This window comes from Heptranchias perlo, chromosome 36 (genome assembly GCF_035084215.1).
Source record: "Heptranchias perlo isolate sHepPer1 chromosome 36, sHepPer1.hap1, whole genome shotgun sequence".
Taxonomy (NCBI): domain Eukaryota; kingdom Metazoa; phylum Chordata; class Chondrichthyes; order Hexanchiformes; family Hexanchidae; genus Heptranchias; species Heptranchias perlo.
Genome location: NC_090360.1, coordinates 1,546,379 through 1,569,778, shown reverse-complemented (window position 1 = coordinate 1,569,778; position 23,400 = coordinate 1,546,379). Strand labels below are relative to the sequence as shown.

The window sequence follows — 23,400 nt, the reverse complement described above, 5'->3', positions numbered from 1 at the left end:
CTCCTGACCCTCGATATCAAATAAAGGATGCTGTACTACTTGTTAGATACTGATCTCAGTACTCATTTGGGACAGTTGAATTCACTGCAGTAATACAAGCTTTCATTGCTCATTAATCCCAGTTCTTTTCGCCACAAAATCAGTAAAGATTAAATAATTGTTACTGATACATATTAAAGTCAATGATGTGCATCTATCTGTACAGTTAGACGTGAAGTTCTGTTTCGCTGTGCCAACACTGGGCTGAAGCTGATTCTAGATGTGTACACATGGAATAGCCACATCTTATCTCGAAGGCACCTTTGTAATTATTCCATTTAAAGGCTGAAAATCAGCAGTTTGTGGCACTGAATAAAGATTCAGCAGCTTACGAAGCATTTCAACCCAAAAAGGGAACAAGTATTTATCAGCCCATTTCTGGTCCAGTTTTATGTTGGGGAACTTGAATTCAGCCAGTTGGTGCCTCGGAGAAAACAACCTCTCACACATCGGAAAATGCACAGCCTGCTTCTTCACCAAGATTCTCATTCATTTAAACAAACAAACAAAATAAATGTTTCTACCAACGTGCCCCTTATTGCTAGAAAGTTCTATTAGTACTGGCTGGCCATTTCCCAAATATTCACAATCTACTGTAGAGTCTTGGCACATAATGAGGAGAAGAATATCTGCATTCATTTACTTTGGGGCAAAATGAATCCACACCACATACAGTGACGCTAACACATGTTTGGGTGAACAGAAGATGAATAAAGGCTTTGAAATTATGATGAATGAGTATTACCACATTGATATGCAATTGCTTTGTTGTTTTGATGGAGGAATTAAATACTTGTCTGTCAATATTGACATCGTGTCATTCAACACCAAAACTGCATCTTCTCAATAATCACAGGAATACCTGGGGGTGATCACTGAGGACCAAAGTTCAAAACTTCACACATTTCATTTCAACTCCTATGTCCCAAAACCAACCTTCTCCCTTTTGAATTTGCCAACACTCTCGAGAATATTAAGAACTGCAGAACAATTACTGGGTCTCAAAAAGAACACTAGGAAATATAATGAAGGAAGATCCCAGAGTTGAGTGAAAAACAAAGAAGGTTTAAACTGAGCAATGAAGCAGATGTGAGGATTGAATACAATAGGTTAAACAGAGAAATAAAGCTAAAACCAAAGAGAGATAAGAACAACTGGATAAACAACCAGTGCAGAGAAGCAGAAGATTTCACCAAAAGAAACAAAACACAGGAGCTGTATCGGAAGAACTATGTGAATCTTACAAACTTAAAATGGCTACAGTGACAGACCAAAATGGTCAGGTAATTGAGGACGCACAGGCGAGGAGCATGCAGTGGAAAAAATATTTTGAAGATCTATATAATGTACAGAGCATGGTGGGTGAAGCAGTTCTGGAGAAACTGCCCTGGACAAATGGAAGGAAGTCGATGCTGGATTTCTTGGAAGACAAAGTCAAGATTTCTATCGATAGTTTGAAAAAGAACAAGGCCCCTGGTATGAATAATATAACAGCAAAGTTTTTGCAGGCAGGTGAAGAACATACTGTAAAAGTGATGCAAAGGCTATTTAACAAAATTCGTGAAGAAGAGCAAGTACCTGAAGACTGGGGAAAGGCGATAATGACACTGATCTTCGAAAAAGGAGTCAAGAGCAAATGCAGCAATTACAGAGGAATCAGCTTACTGAGTCTACCCGGAAAAGTATTCACTAAGACACTGCAGAGGAGAATGAAAAGATACGGAGAAGTGACACTGCATGAAGAACACACTGGTTTTAGACCAGGATGAAGTATGATAGATTAACTATTTGTGATAAGACAGATTTTGGAAAAAACTATAGGGCACCACGTCCATTGTTACAACAACTTCACAGATTTTAAGCAGGCCTTTGTCAGTATGTGATGAGAAGGGATATGGGGATATCTTGAGGATGTATGATATTCCTTAGAAATTTGTCAGACTCTTAGAAAACATTGATACCAAGTCCCTGAGAGCTGTTCGATTGGATAGGAAACTAACAGAATGGTTTAGATCAACAGTTGGGGTGAGACAAGGATACACACTGTCGCCTGATTTATTTAACCTAGTACCGGAAGCAGTGATGAATCTTGCACTAAAATATGGAGGAGTCCCCTTATTAGGCAAGATTTTAAACAATCTCAGATCTGCTGATAACAGTGATCTTATAGCAACATCTAAATCAGAAAATAACCGATAAGGTGCAAGTGGAGAGTAGAAAAGCTTGGACTGGACGATAGCATGTGTTTGGACTGGACGATAGCATGTGTTTGGACTGGACGATGACATGAGTTTGGACTGGACGATGACATGAGTTTAGACTGGACGATGACATGAGTTCGGACTGGACGATGACATGAGTTTGAACTGGACAATGACATGAGTTTGAACTGGACGATGACATGAGTTTAGACTGGACGATGACATGAGTTTGGACTGCACGATGACATGAGTTTAGACTGGACGATGACATGAGTTTAGACTGGACGATGACATGAGTTTAGACTGGACGATGACATGAGTTTAGACTGGACGATGACATGAGTTTAGACTGGACGATGACATGAGTTCGGACTGGACGATGACATGAGTTTAGACTGGACGATGAAATGAGTTTGGACTGGACAAAGACATGAGTTTAGACTGGACGAAGACATGAGTTTGGACTGGACGATGACATGAGTTTGGACTGGACAAAGACATGAGTTTAGACTGGACGATGACATGAGTTCGGACTGGACGATGACATGAGTTTAGACTGGACGATGACATGAGTTTGGACTGGACGATGACATGAGTTTAGACTGGACGATGACATGAGTTTGAACTGGACGATGACATGAGTTTGGACTGGACGATGACATGAGTTCGGACTGGACGATGACATGAGTTCAGACTGGACGATGACATGAGTTTGGACTGGACGATGACATGAGTTTAGACTGGACGATGACATGAGTTTAGACTGGCCGATGGCATGAGCTTGGATTGGAGCAATTTCCAATACGATTGTTGAGACTTCAGGAACATTAAAGCATTGCCCTCCATACTCTCAAATCGGTGTCTGCTACATAACCAGCACAAGGAAAAAATAAACAATTTTTCCACGCAAAAATCAGTGACTGGAAATAGTGCTCTCATTATGTATTAGTCATTTATTCCTCAAGCTATTATTACTTTCAGTCCTAGTGGGAAGCTGCGGTTTCCTGTAGAGCTGTTTGGTTTACATTATGGGGGGGGGGATCTAATGAGCCAGTGTGAGCAGATACTGCATGTGTGGTCAGACACAGTCTTCTGCAGTTCATTAATACAACTCAACATTTGCACATTTGCTGCTCTTTGGAATCAAACTATTTAGAAAGAGAAGTGAGAATTTTTTTTGTATCTGAAAAGGATAATTATGTCTAAATGGAATGATTCAATTTTGTCTAAGTATTATTAGGTTTGTTCATATCTTTGTAATTCTCAGTCCATCATCCCAGCAATTAGACCTGTAATCTCATCCACATAAAGGCTGGCACAGTATTAATGCTGTGACACTAGATGTTACTAAGATATCTGATCAATGCCAAATCCTATTTAGGAGCAATGAACAAGGTCCAGGTACAGAACTCTGTTACTGCATCATCTCCCTAGAATTTAAACAGTACTGTGCCCTTTTAGTTATGAATGTTTAATGCACTCAGAAAAAATATCCTATTTGCTGTTTTAATGAAGGTTTTAGTCCATTTATTTTCAATTGGATAACAGCCTCATTAAAATAGCAGGCAGAACAGTTCATACAAATGCACAAACACATTCAGTAACCGCATTCCTTCCAGCTTACATCAATATTGGACCTGCGTCTCTGAGTGCATTCTCGGCCTCACAATCCCAGCTCTAATACTAGGGAGTAGATTGGACAAATTTACTGAGATTGTGCAGGATTGGAGTCACCAAGATTGTAGTTAACAAGACATGAACTTGTTAGTAAATAAAAGTGACATGGTGAGTTAGGCACCAGATCTTCACCTCTGGGACCTGCATTCAAATCCAGGCCAGACATGGATAATATTCCCCCCTGTTAGGGTGAGGGTCCTACGTGAAATATTTGGAAATCTTAAACCCAGTTCCTATCAGAAAACTATCCCTAAATTGACAACCAACATCTGCTCAATGTTGGGAAATTCTCACTCACTTCCCTAAACAGTGTCTCGTCCCCACTGAGTTATGGATTTGGTAAAAGCTGGCATTGCTGGCCTAGTGCAGTGTACTACCATGGTCTGGAAGGCAGATGCTCCCAATTCTTAGGCAATTCCAGTAAATGTATAAGAATTCCTCAGGGGTGACTCTGGATTCTCATTTTCTCTTCCTCCTGTTGAAGGCTTCTACTTTGCACAGTGAATACTCCAAGATTGCATAGTCAGCAGTGTGTGAGCTCCAAGAGAATAACCCCGTTTAATAAACAGACTTATGCTGCTAGTGCTTGTAATAGTGGCTCTGGGCTTACCTCATTTACAAAGACCCAATGGCTGTCTTTTGAGGCCAAGTTTGTCTCCACTGCCTGAAAAACACAAGAGGTGAATCATTATAAGCAAAACAGATGGATCCAGGTATGACCCAGGTATGATCTAGGTATGATCTAGGTATGATCCAGGTATGACCAGGTATAATCTAGGTATGATCCAGGTATGACCAGGTATGATCCAGATATGACCAGGCAGCTCCACTAATGTCATAAAGAGTTGAAAGTATTTCTGAAATACCCAAATGCCTTGACAGAATCTCCAGGCTAATGATTATTTTGCTGAATACATTGAGCAGATGTTTATTTTTGAAGAAGATATTTTCTACTTCATCATTCTCCTTTTTTAACTTGTTTTCTTGGGATGTGGGCAACATTGGCATGGCACCATTTATTAGGAACATAGGAACAGGAGTAGGCCATTCAGCCCCTCGAGCCTGTTCCACCATTCATTGAGATCATGGCTGATCTATGACCTAACTCCATATACCCGCCTTAGTCCCATATCCCTTAATACCTTTGGTTAACAAAAATCTATCAATCTCAGATTTAAAATTAACAATTGAGCTAGCATCAACTGCTGTTTGCGGAAGAGAGTTCCAAACTTCTACCACCCTTTCCGTGTTGAAGTATTTCCTTACTTCATTCCTGAAAGTCCTGGCTCTAATTTTTAGGCTATGTCCCCTATTCCTAGACTCCTCAACCAGCGGAAATAGTTTCTCTCTATCTACCCTATCAGTTCCCTTTAATATCTTGAAAACTTAGATCAAATCGCCCCTTAATCTTCTAAATTCCAGGGAATACAGCCCTAGTTTGTGTAATCTCACCTTGTAATATAACCCTTGGGGTCCAGGTATCATTCTAATAAATCTACGCTGCACTCCCTCCAAGGACAATATATCCTTCCTACAGCCCAGAACTGAACACAGTACTCCAGGTGTGGTCTATCCAGGGTTTTGTATAGCTGCAGCATAACTTCTACCCCCTTGTACTCTAGTCCTCTAGATATAAAGGTCAGCATTCCATTACCATTCCATTTGATTATTTTCTGTACCTGTCCATGACATTTTAATGACCTATGTACATGGACCCCTAAGTCTCTTTGGACCTCCACTGTTTCGAGCTTTTCATCATTTAGAAAGTACTCTGATCTATCCTTTTTAGGTCCAAAGTGGGTGACCTCACACTTGCCTACGTTGAAATCCATTTGCCACAGTTTAGCCCATTCACTTAATCTATTAATATCTCTCTGTAATTTTATGCTTCCATCTACACTGCTTACAATGCTGCCCATCTTTGTGTCATCGGCAAACTTGGATATGTGGCTCTCTATCCCGTCATCTAAGTCATTAATAAATACAGTGAATAGTTGAGGCCCCAATACAGATCCCTGTGGGACACCACTAGTCACATCCTGCCAATTTGAGTACCTGCCCATTATCCCCACTCTCTGTCTCCTTGCCCATCCCAAGTTTCCCTGAGGACATTAAGGGTCTACCACGTGGTGTGGAGCTGAAGCCAGGTTTAGGCCGGACGGGTAGAGGTAGCTGGTAATCTTGCCTCAACTTCATGGTCATTTTGTTCTGGTGCCATGATGGTAATTGAACTCACGACCTCTGGGTTCCAACCAGTACCATAACCACAATACTACTGTACCCATACTTAAACACATCTCCTGACATGCATCTTAATTAGGCAAAGGGCAAAGGAAAACCTTTCGGATTCCAAAACAGCAAATGAGATGAATGGTGGAATAAAAACAGGAAATGCTGGAAAAGCTCAGCAAGTCAGGCAGCATCTGCGGAGAAAAAATTTTAATATTTCAGGTCAAAGTCCTTTCGTCAGAACTGGAACAGATGCTGCCTGACTCGCTGAGCTTCTCCGGCATTTTCTGTTTTTATTTCAGATTTCCAGTATCCGCAATATTTTGCTTTTGATTTACTGTTTTTGGTGGGTTGGTTGAGCGAGGAATGTTGGCCAGGAAATTGGAAGAACTCTCTGCTCTTCTTTGATAGTGCCATGGGATAGTGCCACTGGGTAGTGCCATGGGATAGTGCCGCGGGATAGTGCCACTGGGTAGTGCCACGGGATAGTGCCACGGGATAGTGCCACATGATAGTCCCATGGGATAGTGCCACGGGACAGTGCCGCGGGATAGTGCCATGGGATAGTGCCATGGGATAGTGCCACGGGAGAGTGCCACGGGAGAGTGCCACGGGAGAGTGCCACATGATAGTCCCATGGGATAGTGCCACGGGACAGTGCCGCGGGATAGTGCCATGGGATAGTGCCATGGGATAGTGCCACGGGAGAGTGCCATGGGACAGTGCCATGGGACAGTGCCACGGGACAGTGCCGCGGGATAGTGCCATGGGATAGTGCCATGGGATAGTGCCACGGGACAGTGCCGCGGGATAGTGCCATGGGATAGTGCCACGGGAGAGTGCCACATGATAGTCCCATGGGATAGTGCCACGGGACAGTGCCGCGGGATAGTGCCATGGGATAGTGCCATGGGATAGTGCCATGGGATAGTGCCACACGCTAGTGCCATGGGATAGTGCCACATGATAGTGCCATGGGGTAGTGCCATGCGATAGTGCCATGCGATAGTGCCACGCAATAGTGCCACGTAATAGTGCCATGCGATAGTGCCACACGATAGTGCCATGGGATAGTGCCACGGGATAGTGCCACAGGATATTTTACATCCACCCAAACAGACAGATAGAGCCTTGGTTTATCATCTCATCCATTTTCTTCTGAAAAATACATTTAAAAATGGGCACAAAATAGTATCTAATTCAAAAAACATCTCTCATAACACAGAACCTGTTTGTCCAGAAAATAAATAGCATGAAATATTCTCCTGCTGCCTGATAGTCCAAGTCTCATTCTTTTCATCTACACATTTCATTAATCACTGGAATAACTGTCCATTTTGCACCTGTCACAGGCAGCAGGAGACTGTCACAGGCAGCAGGAGACTGTCACAGGCTCCTTCGCTCAGCAGCAGTTCCCAGTAATGGCCCCACTCTCCGCGGTGTCATTGGCAGGTGATTTTCCGCAGGACAGACAGTGCAGTAGATGATGATGCAGCCAACACTGTTTGCAACTCACAGACAAGGCTCTGAGAGGCTGCTTTCGGCCTGTTGCTAACGGGACAGTAAAGATTCATAGACCTGCACGCTGATACACGCTTGGTATTAGGATCAATGTGGGCCACACATTACCAGGTGGTAGAAAATTTTATTATGAGACCTACAGATCTCACCTGTATCCCCTACTCTGGATCTCTAACGACAGAGAATCTTTGAAATAACTGATTATTCTACACAACCACCACTGTGTTTGATCCCAAATGACCCCGTGTAGTTTTTGTCTTTCAATGGGACACATTTCCTTTAAATACTGTGACAAATTATCAGACTGGTTAATATTTAACATTCGTAGGTACAAATAAAAACCATAGCCCAGGTGAAAGCAAACAATTCAGTCACCTCTGGTGTGGTAAGGCTTGCATGTATCCTATGTAAACCCCTGCCCACATGTCCTGTGTATCACGCTGTTCATGTATCCTATGTAAATCTCTGCCCATGTATCCTGTGTACCACCCTGCCCATGTATCCTGTGTACCACCCTGTCCATGTATCCTGTGTACCACCCTGCCCATGTATCCTGTGTACCACCCTGCCCATGTATCCGATGTAAATCTCTGCCCATGTCATAGAGTCATAGAGTTATACGGCACGGATAGAGGCCCTTCGGCCCATCGTGTCCGCGCCGGCCATCAGCCCTGTCTACTCTAATCCCATATTCCAGCATTTGGTCCGTAGCCTTGTATGCTATGGCATTTCAAGTGCTCATCCAAATGCTTCTTGAATGTTGTGAGGGTTCCTGCCTCCACAACCCTTTCAGGCAGTGAGTTCCAGACTCCAACCACCCTCTGGGTGAAAAAGTTCTTTCTCAAATCCCCTCTAAACCTCCCGCCTTTTACCTTGAATCTATGCCCCCTTGTTATAGAACCCTCAACGAAGGGAAAAAGCTCCTTAGTATCCATCCTATCTGTGCCCCTCATAATTTTGTACACCTCAATCATGTCCCCCCTCAGCCTCCTCTGCTCCAAGGAAAACAAACCCAATCTTCCCAGTCTCTCTTCATAGCTGAAGCGCTCCAGCCCTGGTAACATCCTGGTGAATCTCCTCTGCACCCTCTCCAAAGCGATCACATCCTTCCTGTAGTGTGGCGACCAGAACTGCACACAGTACTCCAGCTGTGGCCTAACCAGTGTTTTATACAGCTCCATCATAACCTCCTTGCTCTTATATTCTATGCCTCGGCTAATAAAGGCAAGTATCCCATATGCTTTCTTTACCACCTTATCTACCTGTTCCGCCGCCTTCAGGGATCTGTGAACTTGCACACCAAGATCCCTCTGACCCTCTGTCTTGCCTAGGGTCCTCCCATTCATTGTGTATTCCCTTGCCTTGTTAGTCCCTCCAAAGTGCATCACCTCGCACTTTTCCGGGTTAAATTCCATTTGCCACTGTTCCGCCCATCTGACCAACCCATCTATATCGTCCTGCAGACTGAGGCTATCCTCCTCGCTATTTACCACCCTACCAATTTTTGTATCATCAGCGAACTTACTGATCATACCTTTTACATTCATATCCAAGTCGTTAATGTAGACCACAAACAGCAAGGGACCCAGCACCGATCCCTGTGGTACCCCACTGGCCACAGGCTTCCAGTCACAAAAACAACCTTCGACCATCACCCTCTGCCTTCTGCCACTAAGCCAGTTTTGTATCCAAAGTGCCAAGGCACCCTGGATTCCATGGGCTCGTACCTTCTTGACCAGTCTCCTGTGCGGGACTTTATCGAAGGCCTTACTGAAATCCATGTATACCACATCCACTGCGTTACCCTCATCCACACGCCTAGTCACCCCCTCAAAAAATTCAATCAAATTAGTCAGACATGATCTTCCCTTGACAAAGCCATGTTGACTATCCCTGATTAATCCTTGCTTCTCCAAGTGGAGACTAATTTTGTCCTTCAGAATTTTTTCCAATAATTTTCCTACCACTGATGTTAGGCTCACTGGCCTGTAGTTCCCCGGTTTTTCCCTACTCCCCTTCTTGAATAATGGTACTACATTAGCGGTTCTCCAGTCCTCTGGCACATCCCCTGTGGCCAGAGAGGTTCTGAATATATGTGTCAGAGCCCCCGCAATCTCCTCCTTTGCCTCACACAGTAGCCTGGGATACATTTCGTCCGGGCCTGGGGATTTATCCATTTTTAGGCCTGCTAAAACCGCCAATACCTCCTCCCGCTCGATGTTAATATGTTCGAGTATATCACAGACCCCCTGCCGTATTTCTATGTCTACATCGTCCTTCTCCATAGTGAAAACAGATGCAAAAAATTCATTTAGAACCCCTCCTACATCTGCCGGCTCCACACACAGATTGCCATTTTTGTCCCTAATGGGCCCTATTTTTTCCCTAGTCATCCTCTTACCCTTAATATACTTATAAAACATCTTAGGATTTTCCTTTATTTTGCTCGCCAGTGTTATTTCATGGCCCCTCCTTGATCTCCTAATTTCTTTTTTAAGTATCCCCCTGCACTTCTTGTACTCCTCGAGGGCTTCCTCCGTCTTTAGCCTTTTGTATCTGCCAAAAGCCCTCCTTTTTTTCCTAATCCATTCTCGTATATCCCCTGACATCCAAGGTTCCCTGGAGTTCTTGGAACCACCCTTGACCTTTACGGGAACATGTTGCCATTGTATGGTCTCAATCTCCCTTCTGAAAGACTCCAATTGCTCCGATGCGGATTTTCCTACAAGCAGCTGATCCCAGTCCATTTTGGCCAGATCCTGCCTTATCCTATTAAAATCGGCCTTCCCCCAATTTAGAACCTTTATTTCCGGCCCCTCCCTGTCCTTTTCCATGACCACCTTAAATCTCACCGAATTATGGTCACTGTCACCAAAGTGCTCACCTACTAGCACTTCTTCCACTTGGCCGGCCACATTCCCTAGAATTAGGTCCAGTACCGCCCCCTCTCTTGTAGGACTTTCTACATGCTGGCTCAAAAAGCTCTCCTGGATGCACGTTAAGAGTTTTGTACCCTCTAAGCCTTTTACACTCTGAGTATCCCAGTTAATATTGGGGAAGTTGAAATCCCCCACTATTATTACCCTATTATTTGCACAATTTTCTGAGATTTGCCTACATATCTGTTCCTCTATCTCCCCCTGACTGTTTGGGGGCCTATAGTACACTCCCATCAAAGTGCTTGCCCCCTTTTTGTTTTTAAGCTCCACCCATATGGCCTCATTAGAGGAACCTGCTAATATATCATCCCTCCTTATGGCAGTAATTGATTCTTTAATTAATATTGCGACCCCCCCTCCTCTTATACCTCCCCCTCTGTCTCGCCTGAAGATTCTGTACCCCGGAATATTGAGCTGCCAGTCTTGCCCCTCCCTCAACCATGTCTCTGTGACAGCAACAATATCATACTCCCATGTGTTTATCAACACCTTCAGTTCATCCACCTTATTCGCAAGACTCCTTGCATTAAAATAGATGCCATCCAGCCTTGCCCTTACATATTTGCCCTGTCTTCCAAGCTGACTTGTTTTTTTCTCTATATTTGGCTGCACATCACCCCCTATTGTAGCTCCACTCTGTATCCCATCCCCCTGCCAAGTTAGTTTAAACCCCCCCCAAGAGTGCTAGCAAACCTCCCCGCAAGGATATTTGTCCCGCTCTGGTTCAGGTGCAACCCGTCCGACTTGTACAAGTCCCACCTTCCCCAGAAGCAGGCCCAGTGATCCAGGAAACTGAAACCCTCCCTCCTGCACCAACTCTTTAGCCACGCATTCATCTGTTCTATCCTCCTATTTCTATACTCACTAGCCCGTGGCACTGGGAGTAATCCAGAGATTACAACCTTTGAGGTCCTGCTCTTTAATCTGCTACCTAGCTCCCTAAATTCTTGATGCAGGACCTCATCTCCCTTCCTACCTATGTCGTTGGTCCCAATGTGAACCACGACCTCTGCCTGCTCACCCTCCCCCTTGAGAATGCCCTGTAGCCGCTCAGTGACATCCATGACCCTGGCACCAGGGAGGCAACAAACCATCCTGGAGTCACGTTTACGGCCACAGAAACGCCTGTCTGTTCCCCTTACGATAGAATCCCCTACCACTATAGCTCTTCCACTCTTTTTCCTCCCAGCCTGTATCGTATGTAAATCCCTGCCCATGTATCGTATGTAAATCCCTGCCCATGTATCGTATGTAAATCCCTGCACATGTATTACTGAGACAAGGTTGCAGGGTGACCAAGGTTGGGAACTAAATATTCCAGGGTACTTGACTTTTCGAAAAGACAGACAAAAGGGAAAAGGAGGGGTCGGGAGGAGGGTAGCCCTGATAATAAAGGATGATATAAGGACAGTAGTGAGAAAGGATCTTGACTCAGAAGATCAGGAAGTAGAATCAGCATGGGTGGAAATAAGAAATAACAAGGAGCAGAAAACACTGGTGGGAGTAGTTTATCGGTCCCCTAATAGTAGCAATACTGTTGGACAGAGTATTAAGCAAGAAAAAGAGGAGCTTGTAACAAGGGTAATGCAACAATCATGGGGGACTTTAATCTTCATATAGACTGGGCAAATCAAACTGGCAAAAGTAGTTTGGAGGACAAGTTCATGGAATGTATTTGAGACAGTTTCCTAGAACAATATGTTGTGGAGCTAACCAGGGATCAGGCTATTTTAGATCTTGTCTTGTGTATTGAGACAGGGTTAATTAGTAATCTCGTAGTAAGGGATCCTCTGGGGAAGAGTGATCATAATATGATAGAATTTCACATTGAGTTCGAGAGTGACGTACTTAAGACTGAAACTAGAGTTTTAAAGTTAAACACAACCATTTACATAGGTATCAGTTGGCTAAGGTAGATTGGGAAATTAGATTAAAAGATAGGACGGCAGATAAGCAATGGCAAACACTTTAAGAAATATTTCAAATTTTTCAACGAATGTACATGCCATTGAGAAATAAAAACTTCATGGGAAAAATGATCATCTGTGGCTAACTAAAGAAGTTAAGGATAGTATTATATTAAAAGAAGAGGCTTATAATATTGCCAAGAAGAGTTATAAGCCTGAGGATTGGGGGAGTTTTAGAAACCAGCAAAAGATCACCAAAAAATTGATTAAACAGGGAGAAAATAGAATGAGAGTAAACTAGATAGAAATATAAAAACAGGTATCAGAGCTTCTATAAGTATGTAAAAAGGAAGAGATTAGCAAAGTAAACATGGGCCCCTTAGAGGCCGAGACAGGAGAAAATATGATGGGGAATAAGGAAACGGCAGAGACGTTAAACAAATATTTTGTATCTGTCTTCACAGTAGAAGACACAAAAAACGTACAAGATATCATGGGGAACCAAGGGTCCAACGAGAGTGAGGAACATAAAGTAATTAATATTAGTAAAGGAAACAAACTGGAGAAAGTAATAGGACTAAAAGTCAACAAATCCCCTGGACCTGATGGGCTACATCCTAGAGTTCTAAAACAGTTGGCTGTCGAGATAATGGATGCATTGGTTGGGATCTTCCAAAATTCCTTAGATTCTGGAACGGTCCCAGTGGATTGGAAGGTAGCAAATTTAACCCTGCTATTCAAGAAAGGAGGGAGAGAGAAAACAGGGAACTACAGACCAGTTAGCCTGACATCAGTCATCGGGAAAATAATGGAATCCATTATTAAGAAAGTGGTAACAAGGCACTTAGAAAGTGATAATATGATTAGGCAGAGTCAACGTGGTTTTATGGAAGAGAAATCATGTTTGGCAAATCTATTAGAGTTTTTTTGACAATGTAACTAGCAGGGTAGATAAAGGGGAACCAGTGGATATGGTATATTTGGATTTTCAAAAGGTATTCGATAAGGTGCCACACGAAAGGTTGTTATACAAGATAAGGGCTCATGGGGTTGGGGGTAATATATCAGCATGGATAGAGGATTGGTTAATGGACAGAAAACAGAGAGTACGGATAAACGGGTCGTTTCAGGTTGGCAAGCTGTAATTAGTGGGGTGCCACAAGGATCAGTGCTGGGGTCTCAGCTATTTACAATCTATATTAATGACTTGGATGAAGGGACTGAGTGTAATGTATCTAAGTTTGCTGACGATACAAAGCTAGGTGGGAAAGTAAGCTGTGAGGAGGACACAAAGTGGTGTCTGCAAAGGGATATAGACAGGTCAAGTGAGTGGGCAAGAAGGTGGCAGATGGAGTATAATGTGGGGAAATGTGAGGTTATTTGCAGGGCTACGGAGAAAGAGCGGGGGAATGAGACTAACTGGATTGCTCCTACAAAGAGCCGGCATAGGCTTGATGGGCCAAATGGCCTCCATCTGTGCTGTAACCATTCTATGATTCACTTTGGTAGGAAGAATAGAAAAATAGAATATTCTTAAAATGGTGAGAAACTATTAAATGTTGGTGTTCAGAGGGATTTGGGTGTCCTTGTACACGAAACACAGAAAGTTAGCATGAAGGTACAGCAAACAATTAGGAAGGCAAATAACATGTTGGCCTTTATTACAAGGGGGCTGGAGTATAAGAGTAAGGAAGTCTTGCTGCAATTGTATAGAGCTTTGGTGAGACCACACCCAGAGAACTGTGTACAGTTTTGGTCTCCTTATCTAAGGAAGGATATACTTGCCTTAGAGGCAGTGCAACAAAGGTTCACTAGATTGATTCCTGGGATGAGAGGGTTGTCCTATGAGGAGAGATTGTGTAGAATGGGCCTATGTTCTCTGGAGTTTAGAAGAATGAGAGGTGATCACATTGAAACATATAGGATTCTGAGGGGGCTTGTCATAGTAGATGCTGAGAGGCTGTTTCACCTGGCTGGAGAGTCCAGAACTAGGGGGCATAGTCTCAGGATAAGGGGCTGGCCATTTAGGATTGAGATGAGGAGAAATTTCCTCACTCAGAGGGTGGTGAATCTTTGGAATTCTCTACCCCAGAGGGCTGTGGATGCTGAGTCATTGAGTATATTCAAGGCTGAGATCGATAAATTTTTCGACTCTAAGGGAATCAAGGGACATGGGTTTCGGGCGGGAAAGTGGAGTTGAGGTCGAAGATCAGCCATGATCTTATTGAATGGCGGAGCAGGCTCGAGGGGCCGTATGGCCTACTCTTGATCCTATTTCTTATGTTCTTATGTAGCCTATGTAAACACCTGCCCATGTATCCTATATAAATCCCTGCCCATGTATCCTATATAAATCCCTGCCCATGTATCCTATATAAATCCCTGCCCATGTATCCTATATAAATCCCTGCCCATGTATCCTATATAAATCCCTGCCCATGTATCCTATATAAATCCCTGCCCATGTATCCTATATAAATCCCTGCCCATGTATCCTATATAAATCCCTGCCCATGTATCCTATATAAATCCCTGGCCATGTATCCTATGTAAACGCTTGGACTAGGCCTTTGTTGTTAGAGTTGATATTTTGAGAGACCAGGGGTGGTGTTTGTACCTCACATATTCTTGACCACTCGCTTTATTTCATCATTGAGATGGATCAAGAAAGAAATGGAGGAAGAGGAAAGATATCAAACTCTTACTATTCATGGGCAGAGGGCAACAGATGGCACAGAAGAAGAGTCTTGTATTGATAGTGTTCTCTCATGTCTCCAAAATTAGAGCACTTCACATACAAGTAATCACAATCATTGCAACCAAACTCCACAAACAACACCGAGACAATCTGGTTTTGGTGGTTTCGGTTGAGGGGGGTTGTTGCCCAGGACACCAGGTGAACTCTTCATGGGGTCTTTAAGATCTGCTTGAATCATTAGACCAGCCCTAATTTAACATCCAATCCAAAGGGCAGCACCTCCAATAATGCAGCACTCCCTCAGTACTGCACAGGAGAGTCCGCCTTGCTTGTGTGCTCCTGCCTTGGAGGGGGGCTTGGTCTCACCACCTTCTGGCTCAGGAGGTCAGTGTGCAACCAAGTGAACAAAGTTGACACTCTAGGAGTCGAAGCGTAGTCACTGCAACAAAATTACATCCGTGAAGTCACACAGCTCCACACACAATCGTGAAGCAGGTACAAGGAGAGTACGCCACTACAAACACTTAGCGAGAAGCTGCCAGTCTCATCTGGTAAGCCTCGCAATCAAAAACAAGAGATAATACAGACCATGAAAGTGTAAAACACAGATTCTGCAAAATTGGTGCTTCTTTCTCTTCTTTTACCTGGGTTCAAATCCTGCCAAAATTGAAAACATTTTAGTTTCTCTGCTATTATACCGAATATGCTATTATTATCCAATAAAGCAATCAACTCTGAATTAATAATCTCACTCAAAATGAACATAAGAATGGCTGGTGTGAGAAAAGGAAACATTCCTTTCATGTATTGGGAATGCTCGTCAAAGGTTGGGGATATGGTGAGATTGGGGAAGGTGAGATTGGGGAAGGTGAGAGTGGGGAAGGTGAGATTGGGGAAGGTGAGATTGGGGAAGGTGAGAGTGGGGAAGGTGAGTGTGGGGAAGGTGAGATTGGGGAAGGTGAGATTGGGGAAGGTGAGATTGGGGAAGGTGAGAGTGGGGAAGGTGAGATTGGGGAAGGTGAGATTGGGGAAGGTGAGAGTGGGGAAGGTGAGTGTGGGGAAGGTGAGATTGGGGAAGGTGAGATTGGGGAAGGTGAGATTGGGGAAGGTGAGATTGGGGAAGGTGAGATTGGGGAAGGTGAGATTGGGGAAGGTGAGTGTGGGGAAGGTGAGTGTGGGGAAGGTGAGATTGGGGAAGGTGAGTGTGGGGAAGGTGAGTGTGGGGAAGGTGAGATTGGGGAAGGTGAGTGTGGGGAAGGTGAGTGTGGGGAAGGTGAGATTGGGGAAGGTGAGATTGGGGAAGGTGAGATTGGGGAAGGTGAGAGTGGGGAAGGTGAGAGTGGGGAAGGTGAGAGTGGGAAAGGTGAGAGTGGGGAAGGTGAGTGTGGGGAAGGTGAGATTGGGGAAGGTGAGATTGGGGAAGGTGAGATTGGGGAAGGTGAGAGTGGGGAAGGTGAGAGTGGGGAAGGTGAGATTGGGGAAGGTGAGAGTGGGGAAGGTGAGATTGGGGAAGGTGAGATTGGGGAAGGTGAGATTGGGGAAGGTGAGAGTGGGGAAGGTGAGAGTGGGGAAGGTGAGATTGGGGAAGGTGAGATTGGGGAAGGTGAGATTGGGGAAGGTGAGATTGGGGAAGGTGAGATTGGGGAAGGTGAGATTGGGGAAGGTGAGAGTGGGGAAGGTGAGAGTGGGGAAGGTGAGAGTGGGGAAGGTGAGAGTGGGGAAGGTGAGATTGGGGAAGGTGAGAGTGGGGAAGGTGAGATTGGGGAAGGTGAGATTGGGGAAGGTGAGAGTGGGGAAGGTGAGAGTGGGGAAGGTGAGATTGGGGAAGGTGAGAGTGGGGAAGGTGAGAGTGGGGAAGGTGAGAGTGGGGAAGGTGAGAGTGGGGAAGGTGAGATTGGGGAAGGTGAGATTGGGGAAGGTGAGTGTGGGGAAGGTGAGTGTGGGGAAGGTGAGATTGGGGATGGTGAGATTGGGGAAGGTGAGATTGGGGAAGGTGAGATTGGGGAAGGTGAGTGTGGGGAAGGTGAGATTGGGGAAGGTGAGATTGGGGAAGGTGAGATTGGGGAAGGTGAGTGTGGGGAAGGTGAGTGTGGGGAAGGTGAGATTGGGGAAGGTGAGTGTGGGGAAGGTGAGTGTGGGGAAGGTGAGATTGGGGAAGGTGAGTGTGGGGAAGGTGAGTGTGGGGAAGGTGAGTGTGGGGAAGGTGAGTGTGGGGAAGGTGAGTGTGGGGAAGGTGAGGTTGGGGAAGGTGAGGTTGGGGAAGGTGAGTGTGGGGAAGGTGAGTGTGGGGAAGGTGAGTGTGGGGAAGGTGAGTGTGGGGAAGGTGAGATTGGGGAAGGTGAGTGTGGGGAAGGTGAGAGTGGGGAAGGTGAGGTTGGGGAAGGTGAGGTTGGGGAAGGTGAGTGTGGGGAAGGTGAGATTGGGGAAGGTGAGAGTGGGGAAGGTGAGATTGGGGAAGGTGAGATTGGGGAAGGTGAGATTGGGGAAGGTGAGTGTGGGGAAGGTGAGTGTGGGGAAGGTGAGTGTGGGGAAGGTGAGATTGGGGAAGGTGAGTGTGGGGAAGGTGAGAGTGGGGAAGGTGAGGTTGGGGAAGGTGAGGTTGGGGAAGGTGAGTGTGGGGAAGGTGAGATTGGGGAAGGTGAGAGTGGGGAAGGTGAGATTGGGGAAGGTGAGATTGGGGAAGGTGAGATTGGGGAAGGTGAGAGTGGGGAAGGTGAGATTGGGGAAGGTGAGTGTGGGGAAGGTGAGAGTGGGGAAGGTGAGTGTGGGGAAGTTGAGATTGGGGAAGGTGAGATTGGGGAAGGTGAGATTGGGGAAGGTGAGATTGGAGAAGGTGAGATTGGAGAAGGTGAGATTGGGGAAGGTGAGTGTGGGGAAGGTGAGTGTGGGGAAGGTGAGATTGGGGAAGGTGAGTGTGGGGAAGTTGAGATTGGGGAAGGTGAGATTGGGGAAGGTGAGATTGGAGAAGGTGAGATTGGAGAAGGTGAGAGTGGGGAAGGTGAGATTGGAGAAGGTGAGATTGGGGAAGGTGAGATTGGGGAAGGTGAGTGTGGGGAAGGTGAGAGTGGGGAAGGTGAGTGTGGGGAAGTTGAGATTGGGGAAGGTGAGATTGGGGAAGGTGAGATTGGGGAAGGTGAGATTGGAGAAGGTGAGATTGGAGAAGGTGAGATTGGGGAAGGTGAGTGTGGGGAAGGTGAGTGTGGGGAAGGTGAGATTGGGGAAGGTGAGTGTGGGGAAGTTGAGATTGGGGAAGGTGAGATTGGGGAAGGTGAGATTGGAGAAGGTGAGATTGGAGAAGGTGAGAGTGGGGAAGGTGAGATTGGAGAAGGTGAGATTGGGGAAGGTGAGAGTGGGGAAGGTGAGAGTGGGGATGGTGAGAGTGGGGAAGGTGAGATTGGGGAAGGTGAGAGTGGGGAAGGTGAGATTGGGGAAGGTGAGATTGGAGAAGGTGAGATTGGAGAAGGTGAGAGTGGGGAAGGTGAGATTGGGGAAGGTGAGTGTGGGGAAGGTGAGATTGGGGAAGGTGAGATTGGGGAAGGTGAGATTGGGGAAGGTGAGATTGGAGAAGGTGAGAGTGGGGAAGGTGAGAGTGGGGAAGGTGAGATTGGGGAAGGTGAGATTGGGGAAGGTGAGATTGGGGAAGGTGAGTGTGGGGAAGTTGAGATTGGGGAAGGTGAGATTGGGGAAGGTGAGTGTGGGGAAGTTGAGATTGGGGAAGGTGAGATTGGGGAAGGTGAGTGTGGGGAAGTTGAGATTGGGGAAGGTGAGATTGGGGAAGGTGAGATTGGAGAAGGTGAGATTGGGGAAGGTGAGATTGGGGAAGGTGAGATTGGGGAAGGTGAGAGTGGGGAAGGTGAGTGTGGGGAAGGTGAGATTGGGGAAGGTGAGATTGGGGAAGGTGAGATTGGGGAAGGTGAGAGTGGGGAAGGTGAGAGTGGGGAAGGTGAGTGTGGGGAAGGTGAGATTGGGGAAGGTGAGAGTGGGGAAGGTGAGAGTGGGGAAGGTGAGTGTGGGGAAGGTGAGATTGGGGAAGGTGAGATTGGGGAAGGTGTGAGTGGGGAAGGTGAGAGTGGGGAAGGTGAGATTGGGGAAGGTGAGATTGGGGAAGGTGAGAGTGGGGAAGGTGAGATTGGGGAAGGTGAGATTGGGGAAGGTGAGAGTGGGGAAGGTGAGATTGGGGAAGGTGAGATTGGGGAAGGTGAGATTGGGGAAGGTGAGATTGGGGAAGGTGAGAGTGGGGAAGGTGAGATTGGGGAAGGTGAGATTGGGGAAGGTGAGATTGGGGAAGGTGAGATTGGGGAAGGTGAGATTGGGGAAGGTGAGATTGGGGAAGGTGAGATTGGAGAAGGTGAGAGTGGGGAAGGTGAGTGTGGGGAAGGTGAGATTGGGGAAGGTGAGATTGGAGAAGGTGAGATTGGGGAAGGTGAGATTGGGGAAGGTGAGATTGGGGAAAGTGAGATTGGAGAAGGTGAGATTGGGGAAGGTGAGATTGGGGAAGGTGAGATTGGGGAAGGTGAGATTGGGGAAGGTGAGATTGGGGAAGGTGAGAGTGGGGAAGGTGAGAGTGGGGAAGGTGAGAGTGGGGAAGGTGAGATTGGGGAAGGTGAGATTGGGGAAGGTGAGAGTGGGGAAGGTGAGATTGGGGAAGGTGAGATTGGGGAAGGTGAGAGTGGGGAAGGTGAGAGTGGGGAAGGTGAGATTGGGGAAGGTGAGATTGGGGAAGGTGAGATTGGGGAAGGTGAGAGTGGGGAAGGTGAGATTGGGGAAGGTGAGATTGGGGAAGGTGAGATTGGGGAAGGTGAGATTGGGGAAGGTGAGATTGGGGAAGGTGAGATTGGGGAAGGTGAGATTGGGGAAGGTGAGATTGGGGAAGGTGAGATTGGGGAAGGTGAGAGTGGGGAAGGTGAGATTGGGGAAGGTGAGATTGGGGAAGGTGAGATTGGGGAAGGCGAGATTGGGGAAGGTGAGATTGGGGAAGGTGAGAGTGGGGAAGGTGAGATTGGGGAAGGTGAGATTGGGGAAGGTGAGAGTGGGGAAGGTGAGAGTGGGGAAGGTGAGTGTGGGGAAGTTGAGATTGGGGAAGGTGAGATTGGGGAAGGTGAGTGTGGGGAAGTTGAGATTGGGGAAGGTGAGATTGGGGAAGGTGAGTGTGGGGAAGTTGAGATTGGGGAAGGTGAGATTGGGGAAGGTGAGATTGGGGAAGGTGAGTGTGGGGAAGGTGAGAGTGGGGAAGGTGAGATTGGGGAAGGTGAGATTGGGGAAGGTGAGTGTGGGGAAGGTGAGAGTGGGGAAGGTGAGTGTGGGGAAGTTGAGATTGGGGAAGGTGAGATTGGGGAAGGTGAGATTGGGGAAGGTGAGTGTGGGGAAGGTGAGAGTGGGGAAGGTGAGAGTGGGGAAGGTGAGATTGGGGAAGGTGAGATTGGGGAAGGTGAGATTGGGGAAGGTGAGATTGGGGAAGGTGAGATTGGGGAAGGTGAGATTGGGGAAGGTGAGTGTGGGGAAGGTGAGATTGGGGAAGGTGAGATTCGGGAAGGTGAGAGTGGGGAAGGTGAGAGTGGGGAAGGTGAGATTGGGGAAGGTGAGATTGGGGAAGGTGAGTGTGGGGAAGGTGAGATTGGGGAAGGTGAGATTGGGGAAGGTGAGAGTGGGGAAGGTGAGAGTGGGGAAGGTGAGATTGGGGAAGGTGAGTGTGGGGAAGGTGAGAGTGGGGAAGGTGAGATTGGGGAAGGTGAGTGTGGGGAAGGTGAGAGTGGGGAAGGTGTGAGTGGGGAAGGTGAGAGTGGGGAAGGTGAGATTGGGGAAGGTGAGTGTGGGGAAGGTGAGAGTGGGGAAGGTGAGTGTGGGGAAGGTGAGATTGGGGAAGGTGAGATTGGGGAAGGTGAGATTGGGGAAGGTGAGATTGGGGAAGGTGAGAGTGGGGAAGGTGAGAGTGGGGAAGGTGAGATTGGGGAAGGTGAGTGTGGGGAAGGTGAGAGTGGGGAAGGTGTGAGTGGGGAAGGTGAGAGTGGGGAAGGTGAGATTGGGGAAGGTGAGTGTGGGGAAGGTGAGAGTGGGGAAGGTGTGAGTGGGGAAGGTGAGATTGGGGAAGGTGAGATTGGGGAAGGTGAGATTGGGGAAGGTGAGATTGGGGAAGGTGAGATTGGGGAAGGTGAGATTGGGGAAGGTGAGATTGGGGAAGGTGAGATTGGGGAAGGTGTGATTGGGGAAGGTGAGATTGGAGAAGGTGAGAGTGGGGAAGTCGAGATTGGGGAAGGTGAGGATGGGGAAGGTGAGAATCGGGTGAGATAATACGGGAAATAAAAGACGATAAGAAGAGTACAGATTTTTCAAATTTTGTATTTTTACGTATTTTTTTAAGGTCTAATTTTCATGATATTGCAATAATATCCAAGTAGTAAAGTTACTCCTGACATCTCAGTACAATAATTACTGTCATATATTCACGGGGCATTCACCCCAATTGTGAGACAGGGGATATTGAATTCCCTGATCCTGAAGAAAGTAAAGGGTTAATATGAAAGGAAGCGTAGTAAATATTCTCTAACTAATTAATCCACTATCTTTTTTAAGTAATGCACTACAGATGATACTTTCCCTTCACCTGTAACTGTTATAAGTTCCACTCTGCTCCCTCCTCTGTATTAAACTCTTGCATCTATTCTCGTTCCCCTTTCTGACCATTCACCATCGATGTACTGTTCTTGCATGTTGGGCCACTGTCCTGATTTTTCCTGAAGTCCATTTCTGTAACTTCACTCATCTGCCTCCATTTATGGTCCTGAGTCTGCCGTTTTCTTTTCCATCCACCTCCACCTTTTCCTCGTTTACCTCCTGTTGCACTCAGCTGTTCATTTTAATTCTGGGCTCTGCTCCAATGTATTTTCTGTCGCCCATGCTTTCTATCAAATCAAACCGCTAACTTTTGAATCACGGATTCCACACTGGCAGGGACGTCAACAGCAACAAAGCATCTTTACCAGCTCCTAAAGAAAGGCGTATTCAGTCGCATCATGGATAACCCATTTATGTCACTGTTTCACCAATCACGCCTGCCCAGCCAACTTACAAAGTTTTTATTAAAAAAAACATGGTGAAAGTTTACACTGTAGCCAACGTAAAGCAATCGGAGTCGATTCTGGGTCAGACTGTTCCAAGAGCTGAGCTTGTCTTTTAAACTCACCAATACCACCCACTTAAACAGTGTCTGTTTCTGAACTCACTACAAAAAAGTTCAAGGCTTTGCTGGGCCACAGATTTAATTACTGATTCGAAGGGAATTCTCTCTCATCTCAACATTTTCTTATGTGAAAAGCTAAGCTATGGCTTGTCAAAATTCTGAAGCCAGAAATAAATGAAATGGCCTGAAACACGAATACAAAATAAAGACAGTACTGGATGGGGAAGTGACCTCAAGCCCAATAGCAAAGGGGAGCACAAATCCAAACCTTACTGTACGGGTCGAAGGTCAAGCCGGGCACTGCCTCACTGGAAGGGAAGGGAAATCGCCATCTGCCTGCTTTCTAGAAGCTGAAGAGGGGCATTAGCAGAGGGGTACGAGTGGGGCATTAGCAGAGGGGTACGAGTGGGGCATTAGCAGAGGGGTATGAGTGGGGCATTAGCAGAGAGGTACGAGTGGGGCAGTAGCAGAGGGGTACGAGTGGGGCATTAGCAGAGGGGTACGAGTGGGGCATTAGCAGAGGGGTACGGGAGGGGCATTAGCAGAGGGGTACGGGTGGGGCATTAGCAGAGGGGTACGAGTGGGGCATTAGCAGAGGGGTACGAGTGGGGCATTAGCAGAGGGGTACGGGAGGGGCATTAGCAGAGGGGTACGGGTGGGGCATTAGCAGAGGGGTACGGGTGGGGCATTAGCAGAGGGGTACGAGTGGGGCATTAGCAGAGGGGTACGAGTGGGGCATTAGCAGAGAGGTACGAGTGGGGCATTAGCAGAGGGGTACGAGTGGGGCATTAGCAGAGAGGTACGAGTGGGGCATTAGCAGAGGGGTACGGGTGGGGCATTAGCAGAGGGGTACGGGTGGGGCATTAGCAGCGGGGAACGAGTGGGGCATTAGCAGAGGGGCATGAGTGGGGCATTAGCAGAAGGGCATGAGTGAGGTTCATTTGGAAACAAAAGGGGAAGGAAAAAAAACAGAGATAAAGAGTCTTGACGATGACACTAAGGAGGCAACTGA

At 46.5% G+C, this 23,400-nt stretch overlaps 1 protein-coding gene across 1 annotated transcript in view; it reads right to left on the bottom strand.

The window, feature by feature from the left end:
* The window catches only part of LOC137303909 (glutamate receptor ionotropic, delta-1-like), a 599,178-nt gene that overhangs the window by 97,976 nt on the left and 477,802 nt on the right, over positions 1–23,400 (bottom strand). The window contains exon 5 of the mRNA XM_067972322.1: positions 4,528–4,581. Within this exon, the coding sequence (XP_067828423.1) occupies positions 4,528–4,581 (54 nt within the window). The remainder of the gene's footprint in view (positions 1–4,527; positions 4,582–23,400) is intronic.